At 42.3% G+C, this 15429-nt stretch overlaps 1 protein-coding gene across 1 annotated transcript in view; it reads left to right on the forward strand.

The window, feature by feature from the left end:
• Positions 1 to 11864, forward strand: part of CTSD (cathepsin D) — a 29375-nt gene extending 17511 nt beyond the window's left edge. The window contains exons 4-9 of the mRNA XM_028734393.2: positions 2438 to 2556; positions 4303 to 4502; positions 5424 to 5546; positions 5873 to 6017; positions 7240 to 7338; positions 8892 to 11864. Of these exons, the coding sequence (XP_028590226.2) occupies positions 2438 to 2556; positions 4303 to 4502; positions 5424 to 5546; positions 5873 to 6017; positions 7240 to 7338; positions 8892 to 9062 (857 nt within the window). The 3' untranslated portion in view covers positions 9063 to 11864. The remainder of the gene's footprint in view (positions 1 to 2437; positions 2557 to 4302; positions 4503 to 5423; positions 5547 to 5872; positions 6018 to 7239; positions 7339 to 8891) is intronic.
• Positions 11865 to 15429: the final 3565 nt, after the last annotated feature.

Here is a 15429-nt window from a genome sequence, read left to right on the forward strand (position 1 = left end):
CATCCATTAATCCTCTGTAGTGTATTTATGTGATAAAGCCTATGCCAAGCTCTTACTTTGCATGAAAATGACTAACTTTTATTTGCCATATCATTGATTGTGTCCTGTGCTTCATTCTGAGAAGCCTGGTACTTCCTGTCCACTATTTTTTAATATTGCTTCCAACTTGACTCCCCACTCCTTGCTGCTTTTTAAGAATACTTTGATTCAACTGACCATTGCTTGAGAGGCAAAGAAGTGTGCTTCTCTCTCCTGGCAGGATGCATGCTCCTCAGCACGTTGGAAACTGGTCAGCCAGATCTATCTGTCACTGTTCTTATATTATTGAGGCATATAACCTTGCACAAGGAATATGAAGCAATTTGAAATTTAAATATAACCTTTAGTTCTGAATAACATTTTGCCATTTAGAGCAGGAGTGGAAAACCTGCTCCTGGGCTCCGGCTCCCATTGGCCCTAGCCAACTTGGACCCGGTGGTCAGGGACGATGGGACTTGTAGTCCAGCAGCATCTGGAGAGCCAGCACTGATTTAGAACTTATGCTGTCAACAGTGTTTCCCCCTCTTTCCCAGAGGATCTGTCAGAGCACTTAAACCAGCAGTTCTCAACCTGTGGATCCCCAGATATTGTTGAACTACAACTCCCATCACCCCTAGCTAGCAAGGCCAGAGCTCAGGGATGATGGGAGTTGTAGTCCAACAACATCTGGGGGACCCACAGGTTGAGAAAGGCTGACTTAAACAGAGTTGGTGGCAACACAGGTCTGCTAACCATTCCACCTTTTTTACCTCTGAGCGCCTAAAGTGATAATAAAATATACTCCATCTCTTAACTAATTTAAAGAGTCTCCCCAGACTACTGAATTAAATGCAGCTGTTTCTGCTTCTGATGAGACCCTTGTGCACATTGGTAGAGATCACGGTGACCGCGTCTTCTGAACTTACCTGTGCGCAGCAACTCTGCTGGCTGAAACTGAAGGGAGTTTTAAAACATCCCTGAGCACTGGCCATGCTTGGGAGGGCTGGTGGGCGTTTTATTCCAGCAGTAGTTGCAGGGCTGCTTGTTAGCCACCCTTGCTTTAGGTGGAAAATGGATAATGACTTTATTAAAGGTGGTTTGAAAGAGGGTGTTCTACTCTTGTTATGCACACCCAGCTGGTTTTGCAAGCTTTTATTCTGTAAAGCCTGTTTGACTAGAAATGCATAGGACAAAAAAAAAAAAGGTGCCTCATAGGAAATGAAGCCCCTCAAATTTCTTTCAACCCTCTTGAAAAGTGTGTGAGCTCAGCACGTGTACCCGGGTTTTTCATGTCTTGGGAATCTTCAAGAAATAAACCTGCCAGGTATACTTGAATCCAAAAATATACTTTTCAAATCCAATTTAGCAGCCAAATTGGATCTCTCCACTTAATTCTCCATGTGTTCGAAGAGCTTTAGAAAGCACTCTGTGCTAATGCTTTCAGGTAAAGAGATGCATGCTGGCAGTCGTTCTACCCTATTCTGCAAGTCCCTTTAGTTCAAGAGGAATGAAAAATGATTCTTCCCAGCAGATGGGACTTGAAACAGGCAGTTAGTTGTGCTACAACCATGCCAGATCTAGCTAAGGTTTGGTAAAGACCACCTTTCTCCAGAAGCCCCGGTGGGCTACAATTTAACTGTAGTTGCTTTCCTAAACATCCCTGATACCATTGTGGGCATGGCATAAAAAGTTCAATTTATAGAGGAAGACTAGGTTCATATGCCGTCTAGATGTCTTCATTGCTTCTCCACTTAAGATGTTCAGAAGGCGATATAGCTGTGATTATTAAGTAACCATGGCCTCCGTTTATAAAATGAGTCCAGTCCATCAGTCCCTAAGCTTGCACATAATCAGGGTTAGCAGTAAGCTTGCTATTTGCTATTATTCAGTATTTCACTCTAGCCCTTCAGAACAATTTGGCTGGCCTAGAAATTTGTTGTTTTGAAATGAAACCTATAATTGTCCATATTATGGGTTGTTGGCTGATAAGTGACACTACAGGGTGGGTACTGTCCGTGTCTGTCCTGGTTTTTTTTCTTCCAGAATAAATACTACATCCATTTTGGGGGTTCTAGCATGAGGTCATCAAGTGCATCTCTTAAGTCAGGTCTGCATCAAAGTACAATTGCCTTTTGCTTGTTTCTTGAATGTATTTACATACAGGAATCAAGAAAACTGAAGGTAATGGGGGGGAAATGTTGTTTTCCCTCCAATTAATTAAATGCTGCAAAACTGGTTCCTAACACTAATTAAAAAGCTGTGAGAAAGGAGTTATGGATTGGCTTATAGTTTCTGTTTGATCTGGAACACGGGGTTGGTGTCTCCTCAAATATTTGTCAAGTGTTCCAAGTTGGTAGACTGTGTGTGGATTTATGCGGATTTATGTATATGTGTGTGTCGTGTTATTTCCCTCCTGCAGTGCTGCATCACAAATACGATTCTTCCAAGTCCAGCTCGTATGTGAAAAATGGTACAGACTTTGCCATCCATTATGGTACTGGGAGCCTGTCAGGATTTCTCAGCCAAGATCATGTAACGGTTAGTACATCACCAATAATTCACTTCTCCAAGCTGTTAAAGCTTTGAGTCTTTAGCAAAACAACAACAGCCTACCACCACTACCACCATATGAGAGTACTAAAATATCATAGTGTGATAGGAACTCCTGGGGATAGTACCAAAAGTTTGTGAGGCATATGGGATGTGCTTTTCGCAAAACATAGATTGCCTAGCCAGTGATCAGCTTTCATGTAGAGCACTGTGGGTTTGTTTTGCTGCTTCAGAAAGTAAATGACAGCATTGTGGCAATTTTTATTTTTTTTTAAAGACAAGGTAGGAGAAGTTAGTTTCAAATTTATTGTCCTGTAGCTGCACATTAAAACAGCTTTTCTCGTGGTGTGCCATGAAAGGCCCCAGAAACTCTCTTTGCCAGTCCTTTCTATGAGCCTGCCATCTTTAGTGGCCAGTTTTAAAGCCACATGTGTATGGAAAGAATTGCCTTGGTTTGTTCGTAATCCTCCTAAAGTAAACTACAGCTGCTGTGGCCTTAAGGGAGCCTGTACTTGTCCAGGTTAAGTTGATGGAAGTTGCTAGACTAGGGTGATACAATTATTTTAAGCAGCATTTAGCACCAAGCACTGAAACTTAGTTTCTGAAGAAGCTTCAGCCATTGTGTCTCACAAGGAAAGGGGAGCAAGGGAGACTTAACTATGTAATCACTGGCTGATGAAGCAACTTTTACAGGGCAAAGTTGTCTTGTCCCTTTTTATTCTTAGGAGCGTTTGCTAACAGAGCAGAAAAAATCAGAATAATCATAATCATATACTAAGTTTTTGTCCTGCCCTTCCCCCCAAAGGCAATTAGGGTGGCAAACCATAAAGCAATATAACAGCACAATTAAAAAATAAAGCAAGGAAAAACTTCGAGAGCATCTAAAACCATATTAAAATAGCCACATGTTCTCACATCTAATAATTTCAGGGTTGCTAGGAACAGTATCTTTCAACCATCAAATGCCTGGGTGAGCAGGGATGTTTTTAAAATTCCTCCTGAATGTTAACAGTGAGGAAGACAAGCAAGAGATTAGAAAGAACAATTCTGACATACCAAACAAAATCTTTGCCAAGTCTCACAGTTTCATCATATCTGGTCATAAATTGAGTGGCGAAGAAACAGCCTAGATGAATTCATGTGAAGCCCTGGATGGTATTTCTTTCTCCTTCCCACACCCTGTGCCGCCTTTGGTCAGATCCACCTGGCATTGCTCACTTTTGTGGCTCTGCGGCAAGGAAGGGCAGGAGCAGAAAAAAGCAGAGCTGTTGCCACATTGACTCCCAAGGTTTCAAAATTGTTGCCTGGGGGAAGTTCAGAGCTTAACATCTCTGCGATTTCAGAGAGGTGATAAAACTTCCTCTTTTCAGCAGGCATTTGCTTCTGTGTCTAGTTCCTGTATTCTGTGTTTGTTGTTGCTCACAGCCTTGAGCTTTAGAAAAGCAGTTTAATCGCTTAAAAATTACAAAATGAATACAATAGCGAGATAATGGAAGTTGCATGGCTTCTAAGAAGGCAACTGCATGCTCCTTATCAGCTTTTATGTTTTTCAAGATTGCTCTGTTTGTTCCATGTGCCTTTATATGGCATGTATTGAGAAGGGAGAGATCCTGGCACCACTTGAGCAAGCATGTTTTTATCTTACTACCAGAAGAATGATACCATATTTGTTCCAATAATGGTGTAAATGTGTATGTTTTGGGTTCTACCAACCTTCCTTTCTCTTTCTCCCAGATTGGTGACCTGATTGTCCAGAATCAGTTGTTTGGTGAAGCTGTCAAGCAGCCTGGCATCACTTTCATTGCTGCAAAGTTTGATGGCATCCTTGGCCTGGCATACCCTAAGATCTCTGTGGATAAAGTGTTGCCTTTCTTTGACAATGCAATGCAACAGGCGCTAATGGAGAAGAACCTGTTTTCCTTTTATCTAAACAGGTGAGAATGTCACCTTGCTTTAACTTGTGTGCCAAGGACCAAAGGGAAAGGCCTTTCCATCCCCAAAGGAAACGTCTCAATTATTTCATATGTGTGGTGGTGGTGCCTACATTTGCTGCGTAAAGATAAAGCCCTTTTAAGAAGATGGAGAGATTATGTGTGGCATCCATTAGGAGAAGAGGGAATATCAGGGTGTGATGGACAGGGGAAGAAGTTCCTGTTTGTCATTTAGAAATGTCCTGATGTCCTTTGACTCATTTCTGTCTTGTGACTCACACCCAATTCTTTATTCTTTTTTTAAAAAAACCACAACACAATACAATATATGCACAAAAAAATCAGTGCATAACATTGATTACTATATGGTGCAAATCACCTGATCATGAATAAAGAGTCCTGCAGCATCATATAAGAAATGCCCCATTGTTACTGGGTATGGGCCAAGGGTTTCCCCAGCAGAGTATGCCCACAACTGTGAAAGGGCTCAGGGAACCAGCAAATGAGCACGGCACAGGTGCAGGCTCAGAATGGTCTGAAGGCTTGCAGTGCAGCCCTATGGGAAACCATACACAGACCAGTCTTGAGCTCTTTAAATAGACCACCATGGTGTGCATGATAAAGGATTGCCACCCAATCTGGTGCACGTGTTACTTGGGGAGATATCTCTTGAGTTCGGTTTGGGCTTTCTGCTTAGGATAGCCAGACTAAAAGAAATATGCCAAGTACACAAAGGATGGCATTGCTTCCCTTGGATTCTGGGGGACTTTTTCCTGCCCTGCATCACTTCTGTATCCTTGTCCTTACGTGTTTTTTCCACTTTACATTTCCACAGTTCATTGAGTGTATTGCTCTGAAGCTATGGATCTCCCTCTGTTTTTGTACTAACATTTTCCTTCTCCACTTGTGTGCTGCCTCTTCTAGGGATCCGAAAGGAGCCACTGGAGGTGAATTGCTTTTCGGTGGGGTGGACCCACAATATTATACTGGGGACTTCGCCTGGGTGAACGTCACTCGCAAAGCTTACTGGCAGGTCCACATGGACAAGTGAGTTGCTTCTCTCGTTTGTTTCACAGGTGCACAAGGGGGTCCATAGTTTATTAGCATATAGATTGCCTGCAATAAAGCATTGTTCTATATCCCCAATGGGAGCTGTGTAACACCATGTAGGGCTTGCAGTAAGCGAGGACTCCGGGGGGGGGGGGAGGGAGAAAACCCCACTCTCCTAAAATCTTCCATGCTGTGCCATGTAGCACAGAAGAATTTCAGTCCCCAATGCTGAGGATATTGCTACACCCAACTGCACAAAGGTGGGTAGAATTGAATTCTTTAAAAAAACCAAAAAACATCTGGGAATTGTTGTCTTCTTCCAGGATTGACGTTGGCAATGGCCTGACTGTGTGCAAAGATGGCTGTGAAGCTATTGTAGACACAGGGACCTCCCTCATCACAGGCCCAACAGATGAAATTAAGCAACTGCAGAAAGCCATTGGAGCTAAGCCAATCATTAAAGGACAGGTAATGTGGGAATGGGGTGAGGTGGTGGATCTAATGTTGGGACATCCATATGTGCAGCCTGACTACTGCTTCTATCAGGGCTGGCTAGCCTGGGACCCTGCAGATGTTGTTAGGCTCCGGCTCTACTCAACTCCACACATTAACCTCACTGGCTGGGGCTGATGAGATTTGGGAGTCCAGCATCTGAAGGGTCACAGGTTCTCTAGCACTGCTTTTTATATATTGGTTTTGGTCTCAATTGGGTTCAGATGCAGCCAATAGCTTGGATTGCTACCTCAAAAGCAGCTTGGTTACTAGTTCAAAGCGGTTCATATGTTGCGTGACCTTTATGTTACAGTACTGCAGCTTTCCCCCCACAACCAAACCTGCTTAGGAAGAATTGGCCATAAGTTCTATACACCCTCCCTTCCACCTCAGAGGATTTTCAGGTCCATACTCCAGTCTGGCTTATACAGCATGCAGGACTTCTTACAGTGTCAACATCCCACATGTTGTGCTTCGCATTGGCGCTTGTGTGTAATGTTAGCATGCAGCCTCTGCAGGTGCGCCATTGACATCCTGTCATTACATGCAAACAGACCAGTGGCTGAGAGAAGAATGCTTAAAATGTGGCTCAAGTGAGGGCTGAACCCCTTACACTCAAAGAGCTTATTTGTAGCCTGCATGCTGTGTAAGCTGGGTCTAAGAGAACTCCCTCAGCCAATAGCATAGGAGGAGAAATTCTGCTATGTTCAGCTTCAGCTGCCGCTTCAGCACTTTGAGAATTGCTGAATAATGATAAATTTCCTGTCTGTGTAGTTCTTAAAAGGTGCAGCAAGGTAGGTCTACTCAAGATATGGATCTTCCATCTGTTTAACTGCCCAGATATACGGCTTTTTTGTGGGAAAGGCATCAGAATGTGGCACTAATTGAAGTGTAAGAGGTAGTAGTAGTAGTTGTAGTAGTAATGTTTGGGATTTTTATAGAGAACTTAACGTTCACTGTAATCCTAATAATGGCTCAGTGCTGCCCCTGTACTGCAGCTGGGGACAAGATGTTTGTTGCCAGCAGGAAAAATCCAAGGGGTGCCCCTGTTCCAGGAAGAATAGCCTAAACAAGTCCCTTTTAGGGAGAAGTGGAGTGTAGGAGTCACTAGCTAGTTCTTGTCTACACACCTTCAGGAGTCAAAATTCATAGCTCTACAACAAGGTTCTTATACTTCCAATTTATTTTTATTTTTCAGTACATGCTTCCGTGTGATAAGCTGTCTTCCCTTCCCACTGTGAACTTGGTCCTGGGAGGGAAATCCTATGCCCTCACTCCAGATCAATATGCCTTGAAGGTAAGTTCAAAACTATTTATGAGATCATCCTAAGAATGATCACCAACCTATCCTAGACGCAGCAGTTTTGGGTCCCCTGGATGCTTTTATTGATGTTCATCCAGCATCTAGTAATAGATTTCTTATATCTGCACTGGATCCTGTGCACTTCAGGGAAATAGCTAGGACTCTTAAAAGCACAATGGACTCTGCCTTTGTGTCTTTTTACATGGTAGTTAGTTAAACCTTAAGACTGAGTTCTCTCATTGCATACCAATTACTTAAGTGAAGGATTAGTGATCAAATTCTTTTTGGGGAGGAGCAGGAAGAGGACTGAAAACTAATAAATATTGTGGGGGACAATAAATGCTGCTTAAGTGGTCAATGCACATCTATAAAACATTGTTTGACCACGGCTTTTCTACAAGGATATGTTTGGGCTTATATATATATATATATATATATATATATATATATATATATGCTTTCGTAGATTTTCACGGGTATAGGTATGCAGGTTTTGGTGTCCTCGGGTGTCTTCCCGTGTAAAAGTTGGGGTGTCTAGGCGACGTTTCGACGAGGTCTCACTCGTCATCTTCAGGCTGGTGCTTTCGGCTTCTTGTTACTGGAACAGAGCAGGATCTCAGTGTTTGAGTTCCTATAAATACTGTTGAGGGGTGTGGTGTATAGCCTCCAATGTTCTGGGCCGAGAGGAAGTTCCCAGGCTAGTGTGCCTTTTCTTCTTTTGTTCCTTAGTTGCTTGAGGGATATCTTGAGTGATTTCTTGAGTGATATCCTGAGTACCACTTAGGTGGGTCATTAGGTGTGGATTAGTTGCTAAAGCCTTTGTGTCTTGACCTCTTGAACTTTGTGAAGAGTTTTTCTGAGAAGATGGCTGTAGTTGTGCTACAACTACAGCCAGAGCACAACTACAGCAACTCCAGAGCACAACTACAGCCATCTTCTCAGAAAAACTCTTCACAAAGTTCAAGAGGTCAAGACACAAAGGCTTTAGCAACTAATCCACACCTAATGACCCACCTAAGTGGTACTCAGGATATCACTCAAGAAATCACTCAAGATATCCCTCAAGCAACTAAGGAACAAAAGAAGAAAAGGCACACTAGCCTGGGAACTTCCTCTCGGCCCAGAACATTGGAGGCTATACACCACACCCCTCAACAGTATTTATAGGAACTCAAACACTGAGATCCTGCTCTGTTCCAGTAACAAGAAGCCGAAAGCACCAGCCTGAAGATGACGAGTGAGACCTCGTCGAAACGTCGCCTAGACACCCCAACTTTTACACGGGAAGACACCCGAGGACACCAAAACCTGCATATATATATATATATATATATATATATATATATATAGATAGATAGATAGATAGATAGATAGAAGAGGGATTGTATACATGATCTTCTTCAACAACTGGTGGCTCTTTAGGTGCTCCTGAACACTAAACTGCAAAAGAAAGCAAACAAGGTGCAACTATAGAGAAGACTAATATGCTCTCGCTCGTTCACTCTCTTGTTTTTTAAAAACCCACACCTTCTTTTCTCTCCCTGTAGGTTACTGTTCAAGGAGAAACTCTTTGCTTGAGTGGATTTTCAGGCTTGGATGTCCCACCACCTGCTGGACCTCTTTGGATCCTGGGTGATGTCTTCATCGGCGGTTATTACACCGTGTTTGATCGAGATAATGATGCCGTTGGTTTTGCAAAAAGCTCTGGCATTGCGTAAATGCAACTGACAACCGTCTCCCACTCTCTCTCCAAATTCACCCACAAACACACTGGAGTTTTCTACTGTGTCTTGTAGGCGTTAGGAACAAAATCAGGAAAGTTAAAAGGGAAAAAAATGACACTTTAAAATTTAAATAAGAAGGAGCAGAGATCTTTAAAAAAAAAAAAAATCTGAAAAGTTACTAGTGACCATTGAACAAACACTTGTCCTTCCTCGAATAATACAGGCCATAGAAAAGTTATAATAAAAACATACCTAAGGAGCCCCAGCATTGTATGAGCTCTTCAAACATCTGGTTACTTGACATGCTATTCCTTTTTAAGCATAAGAACTATAAATGCCATATTTAAATTAACACAGTTGCAGGGGATTGGACTAGATGAACCCATTGGTGTTCCTTCCAATCCTACAATTCTATTATTTATCCGCTCCAAAAAAGAACCCTTTATACATGCTTTTAGATTCACTTGTCTAGCTGTTCCCCATTTTTAATTTATTGATATATATATAAAGGCAACATAGAGAACAGAATCTTTCACAGTTGTTTATGGGGGAAGTGCTAGGTAGTTGGGAAGTTACCATGGAATTTGCATTGGGCTAATGATCCCTGTAATATTTCTTGCATTGTGGGGATGTGGGAATATAGGAAAATTGTCCTGATTTGCATTTTTAAAAGAAACGTAGCAGGTCCACATCACTTTGGGTTAGATGGGCTCCAATGAGTAGAGAGTCCTTGGGAAGTTATAACTGTGGAAATGGGTATTTCTATAAGGTATGATTGGGTTCTCCATCTCATATTTTATAAACGGCCACAGTTTTGATTTTGGTCTGAGCAACCCCATTCAGGTACTGTAGTTTCACGATACATTGTTACAAGTTCTTTCTCTTGGTTTCCCACACCTTACATAGTTCCCAGCTTCTTTTGCGGGTGTAAGGAAAGTGACCATGATTTTTGTGAGATCTTTCCTGCTCAAGGTTGCTTTGGAGATTCATCAACTTGTCAAATATGGCCTCTCCCCACACCCCACTATTAAATCAAGTCACAGCTACTCTGACACTTGTTTCTCAGTACAGAAAAATCCTGTAGATCTCTTGATAAAACAGGGAACCTTGGGTGTGGGGCAAGTTCAACCTGCCCTTGCAGAAAGCACGACTGATCTTCCTGCTCAACAGCTGACAGGCAGGGGTTTGAATCCTGCTTGGTCACTCTCTCCAACCCCATGGGCCAACTTTGGCAGGTGGCCAGGATCATCCACCTGTCAAGAGTTGACCTGTGGGTTGTGGGGAGATGAAGATCTGGCACGCCGAGCCAAAAAGGTTCCCCACCATTGTTACGAAACGTACTCTGCTATGAGAAGCTTGGTCTCTGCACAGATTGATTCTGGTTACCTAGACTTTCATGGAAAGTGTTTTATAAAAAGAGCTGCCTCTGCATTGGCGTCTATTTTGGCCTGGCAAGCAGAAGGCATGGAGCAGCCCTTCGGGACAGGAAGGTGGAGGTAAGCTAGGTAGATGTTAGTTGAACAAACTGGAACGTCATTGTTTAGTTGGTAAATGAAGTCTTCCAGTATCTTTTTCGATAAATCTGAAATGTCCCATTGATATTTTGGAGCCCAGCCCTAAGGTTGTGAGACAGCACGGATAACACAGAACACAACTTTTAGATTAAACAAAGAGCTGTTCTGATGCAGAGCCAAGCACACTTCGCTGAAGATGCTTTATTTTAAACTAGATGAAATCTGGTTCATGAAGAGCAACACAATAGAAAAGCTGGTGAACACAGGGGAGTAAAAGGCAGCAGGAATTTGAACATACATTTGTGAATAGGCTGCATGTCCTAGACTATGACCCCCCCCCCCCCCCTCCTGGTTGGGTTGAATACTTTGGAATGCAGATAAGCATCAGGATATCTAGAGAAGGCTACACCTGCTTGAGATTGCTAACAAGATGCTGCCATTCAAAAACCATGGTGTGTCTGTAAGCGTGTGAAAGATACAGAAGTATATTGGAGATGTCATTAAAACTGTAGCATCCTTCCCCAACCTGGTGCCCACCATGTTGACTGGGGCTGGTTGGAGTTGCAGTCTAAAACATCTAAAACTACCAGGTTGGGGAAGGGAGCTGTAGCATGTCCTGAGTTACGATGGGTATATTGAAATACACTTCTTTAAAATCCTTGCTTAGCTCCTAACAGTCTTCAACCCTGAACTAGTAATTCAAGGTCACTGAATAGCTTCTCACTGAGTAATATCAAGTACAAATATTCTAGGAACTTTCATTTCAAACTTAAGTGCCCAAAGCTCTTCTTAAGAGAAGCTGTATAGAAAGTGTCTTAAATTTTCTTTAGGTGGCCATTCATATCAGGATAAGATTGAACACAAGTCTTTTGTCTTGAAGAGATTTTATCATGAATGCCGTATATTATATATAAAAAAGTATCTCTCGCTCATTAGCACTGAGTGGGCTGATTGGCTGGTAATGGTATATGTTTCAGTCTCTTGGAGGCAACTGCTAACAGCAGCCTAACCACCACCACCACCCCTTTAAAAGGCACGTGGCATAGTCTATAAAGGAGGAGAGCGTTCTCTGCAGACCTTTGGAAGGTTCAGTAGAGGAATCCGCTTGTTTGGAATACATTTAGAGCTGCTTGCCACTCCCCCCTTGTTTTTTGCTTGCTTTTTCTAAATGTGTAAGATGCTCTTGTGGCTCTCCTGTTGGGCAGATGCAAGTTGTAGCTGATCTCTCCACTCAATTTGTCATAGAAAAATTGTAATGAATAAATAAATTTTGTCTCCTCTACATTCCATCTTGCGTCATCATTTGAGTGGTTTGGGTGGTATTTTCCAAGGAACCAGATGATCCATTCAGTACAAGCAATGTCCAAACTGGCTGAGAAACCAAGGCTAATCCAGAATGGAAAAGAAGGCACAGATCATTATGTTTACAGCACAATCCTATGCATCTTTACTTTGAAAAAAGTTCAAGGGTGATTACATCCCCATCCCCCTCTTAATGGAATGGCCCTGTAGTTTCCAGAGCTGCTCTACCAATAGGTTTTTCAATATAATTGTTGGGTTTCATGTAATTCTATTTAGGCAACAAACTAATCTTTTCCAGGTCCTCAATGCTGCTACTGGCAACACACTATGCAATGGCTGTACATCCCACATAGCCCATCTGCTAGGAATTGGTATATCCTTTTAAAAGAACACGATTGACATCGCAGTTGGTTTTACATTTTGTTTATTGAAACTACACCTTCCTTGAGAAGTGCATTGCTTCTTGAAAGCTGAGGTTGCTGCTGCTGTGCTAGGGTCTGCAAAATGTTCCTAGTTGCTTCTTAAGATGGGGAGAGCTAGCAGCAAAAGACACTGACTGGAGAAGACTGAAGGAGGGGAGTGGGCAGAGGTGCTTTCTGCTCTGAGTAATTTGATTTACGGTGCCTAATTCCCATATGGAGCAAGCAAATCAATTGCCTTTCCAAATACACTCTTGGTTCTTAATCTAAATTTCATTAAGCCACACACGTATAGCGCCACCACAGGCCCCAAACAGAATTGTTGCTTATGTCTGTGCTACAGAAGCAACTTCAAAGTTTTGCTAATGATAGGCTATATCTGACTTAAGTCAGATCTGTGAACTAGACAAACTTTCAAGTTCATTGATTTCAGTGGGTCTACCCTGACGTAATTGAATACAACCCGGTCATTTGCTAAATATATGCAAGATACAAATGTTTAATTGTTACACAGAGGCTATGCTTGTCTTTAAAAAACACAGGTCTCCCTACCAGAATGCAGTCACATGACCTATTTCTTCTGTGCCATGCATGGCTTTTTGTACCTGTCTGAAATAAATAAACATTTGACAGCCTCAGCAGGAGTACTGCTTGCTGCCATATATGCTATATCAAATCAGTGCAGTGAAATGGATTCTATTATTTTCTTTCTTTCTTTGAATACCTTGTTGACAAATTTGCTGAACATTAGCATATGTGATAGGCACACAAAAGAAAGTAGGCAAGCAATTCTCAGTATGGAAAGAGCAATTCCAAGGAGCGTTGCAAAATACAGAAGAGAGCAGACCCTATGCATTTAATTGCTGTAGAGGATAGTTATGCTGTCATTGCTTAAAGGTCTACTACTTGCCATATGATGAACTTAAAAGTAAATAGGTGAACTTGGTGAGAAGTGGAGTAACCTGAGGTTATTGACTTGCTCTACATAAGACAAGGATGGGTATCATGTGGAACTCCAGATGTTGGACTAAAATGTCAATCCTTGTTCATTGCCAAGGCTGATGGGAGCTGTATTTTGGCACTGTCTAGAGCACGGGCAAGGAACTCTTTCAGCCTTCTAGAGGACACATCATGCCAGTGGTGAACAGGGCCAGAAGCAAACGTGGGTGTAGCAACGAGTTAATTTTACCTTTTGTACAAAAACCTCTTTCTACACACAGTCGGACATCCCTCTCCCAGGCAAGGAGAGGCAAAAAAACACATGAGGGTACAAAACAGGGCTGCTGGTGAGGGTTGTCACCTAGCGAGAGTGGGTATGGCTTGGGAGAGTCCTGAGGATCCAAGAATGAGGACCTCATTTGGCCTCCAAGCCTTAAGTTCACTATCCTTGCTAAGCAAGAGGACCACCAGTTCCCCCACCTCTGATAAAAGCAATGGCAACAGCCTCAAACTGAATGTTTCACCTCCTAGTAAAGACATTTTATTGTTTGGGAAACTATTTTTACTTGCAAAACTTCCGTAAGTGCTTTCCGTTTCTTCTACTCCTTTGGTTTATTTATTATCAGTTTCCTTTGGGATGGGAAATAAAAATGAAGTGTAGTTTAAAAGCCTCTATCTAGAGAGGAGGGGTGGGGCAACACAGAGATACTTCATGGAGGCAGCAGGCACAAGCATACCCACCTACTGATGCACAGCGCAGCATTTTGAGGAGGTGGCAGAAAAGAGAGATGGATTGCTGCTGTTCTGTATTGCTTACCTCTCCGTATCTGAAGGTTCTTTAAAGCTGCCCTCGCGATCCCATCCTGTGACTTCTTAGAAGACAGCTGGATACTTCATATCAACCAGCATCTTTCAATATTTCATCCTGCCTTTCCTTAAAGGCACTAAGGTTGGCATAGATGGGGTTACTGGTATCCTCAGGCAATAACTTTATGTGGTTAGAATTGGGCTGATTTAAACAGAGAGACAGTGGCTTGTCCAAGGTCTCTATAGCATAAATATGTCTACACATCTTTCTTTCTTTCTTTCTTTCTCTCTCTCTTGGTAGTACTATCTTGGCTACATAATTCTACAAATCCTTCATGGAAGCCATCCACAAACCCCATGGGAAAGGTAATTGATATATAAAAAATGAACCTCTTGGCATTTATTATAAGCTCTTTTTAAAGGAGACAGACTACAATGAAACTCAGCCTGCCTATTAAATGGAACAAATCACAGGCCCAAGGCTATCAGCTGAGAGGAAATACAGTATCTCAGGAAGTCATATTGGAACTGAAGATATTTCCTGACTATCCTCCCACCCCCAGTTAAGTGGTAACTAGAGACATGGCCTTCCCTTGGTACGATAGAACTTACTCTTTGAGGCCTGCCTTACAGAGCTGTTGCAAGGGTTACTGATGTACGTGACGTGCTTTGAACTCTTTAAATATGCTATATAAATGCAAAGTATTGTTATCTATTTAGAAGCAGATGAGTACGCCATGCAACAAGGGCATACTGAGAGAGCTTCCAAAGCAGCATTTTTTCTTTTATCTTTTGAGATGCTCCTTATTCTATGCACAGGCTACCCAGTCAGAGCTTTTAGAATCTCAGTGTGCAGCTGAGATGATGATTCCTGGAGGAAATATTGTTAGGCATTGGACAACAGTTTCTTCCAAGAGATGCTGGTCATTGCACACTTAAAATCAAAAGGCAATGTAGTGCATAGTTAAGCAACGGAATCTGTTATCAGAAAATATGAGAATGGCTACCAATTTAGCTTTAAATGGAGATTAGACAAATTCACGGAATATAAGATTACTAATAGTCATGTTGTTGTTGCTTAGTCGTTTAGCTGTGTCCGACTCTTCGTGACCCCATGGACCAGAGCACGCCAGGCACTCCTGCCTTCCACTGCCTCCTGCAGCTTGTTAGCTACATGCTATCTTCAGATCTGGAGGCAGCCTATTTCTCAATACCAATCACTGATTAATAACCCCAGGAGAGGACTGTTGCCACCATGTCCCCATTGTAGGCTTCCTGTCTGTGTCTGGCCAGCTATTGTAAGAAAACATACTGAAATGAAACGAATCTCAAAGTTACATAAGGACATAAGAAGGCCAAAGGTCCATCTAGTTCAGCATC

This window comes from Podarcis muralis, chromosome 1 (genome assembly GCF_964188315.1).
Source record: "Podarcis muralis chromosome 1, rPodMur119.hap1.1, whole genome shotgun sequence".
Taxonomy (NCBI): domain Eukaryota; kingdom Metazoa; phylum Chordata; class Lepidosauria; order Squamata; family Lacertidae; genus Podarcis; species Podarcis muralis.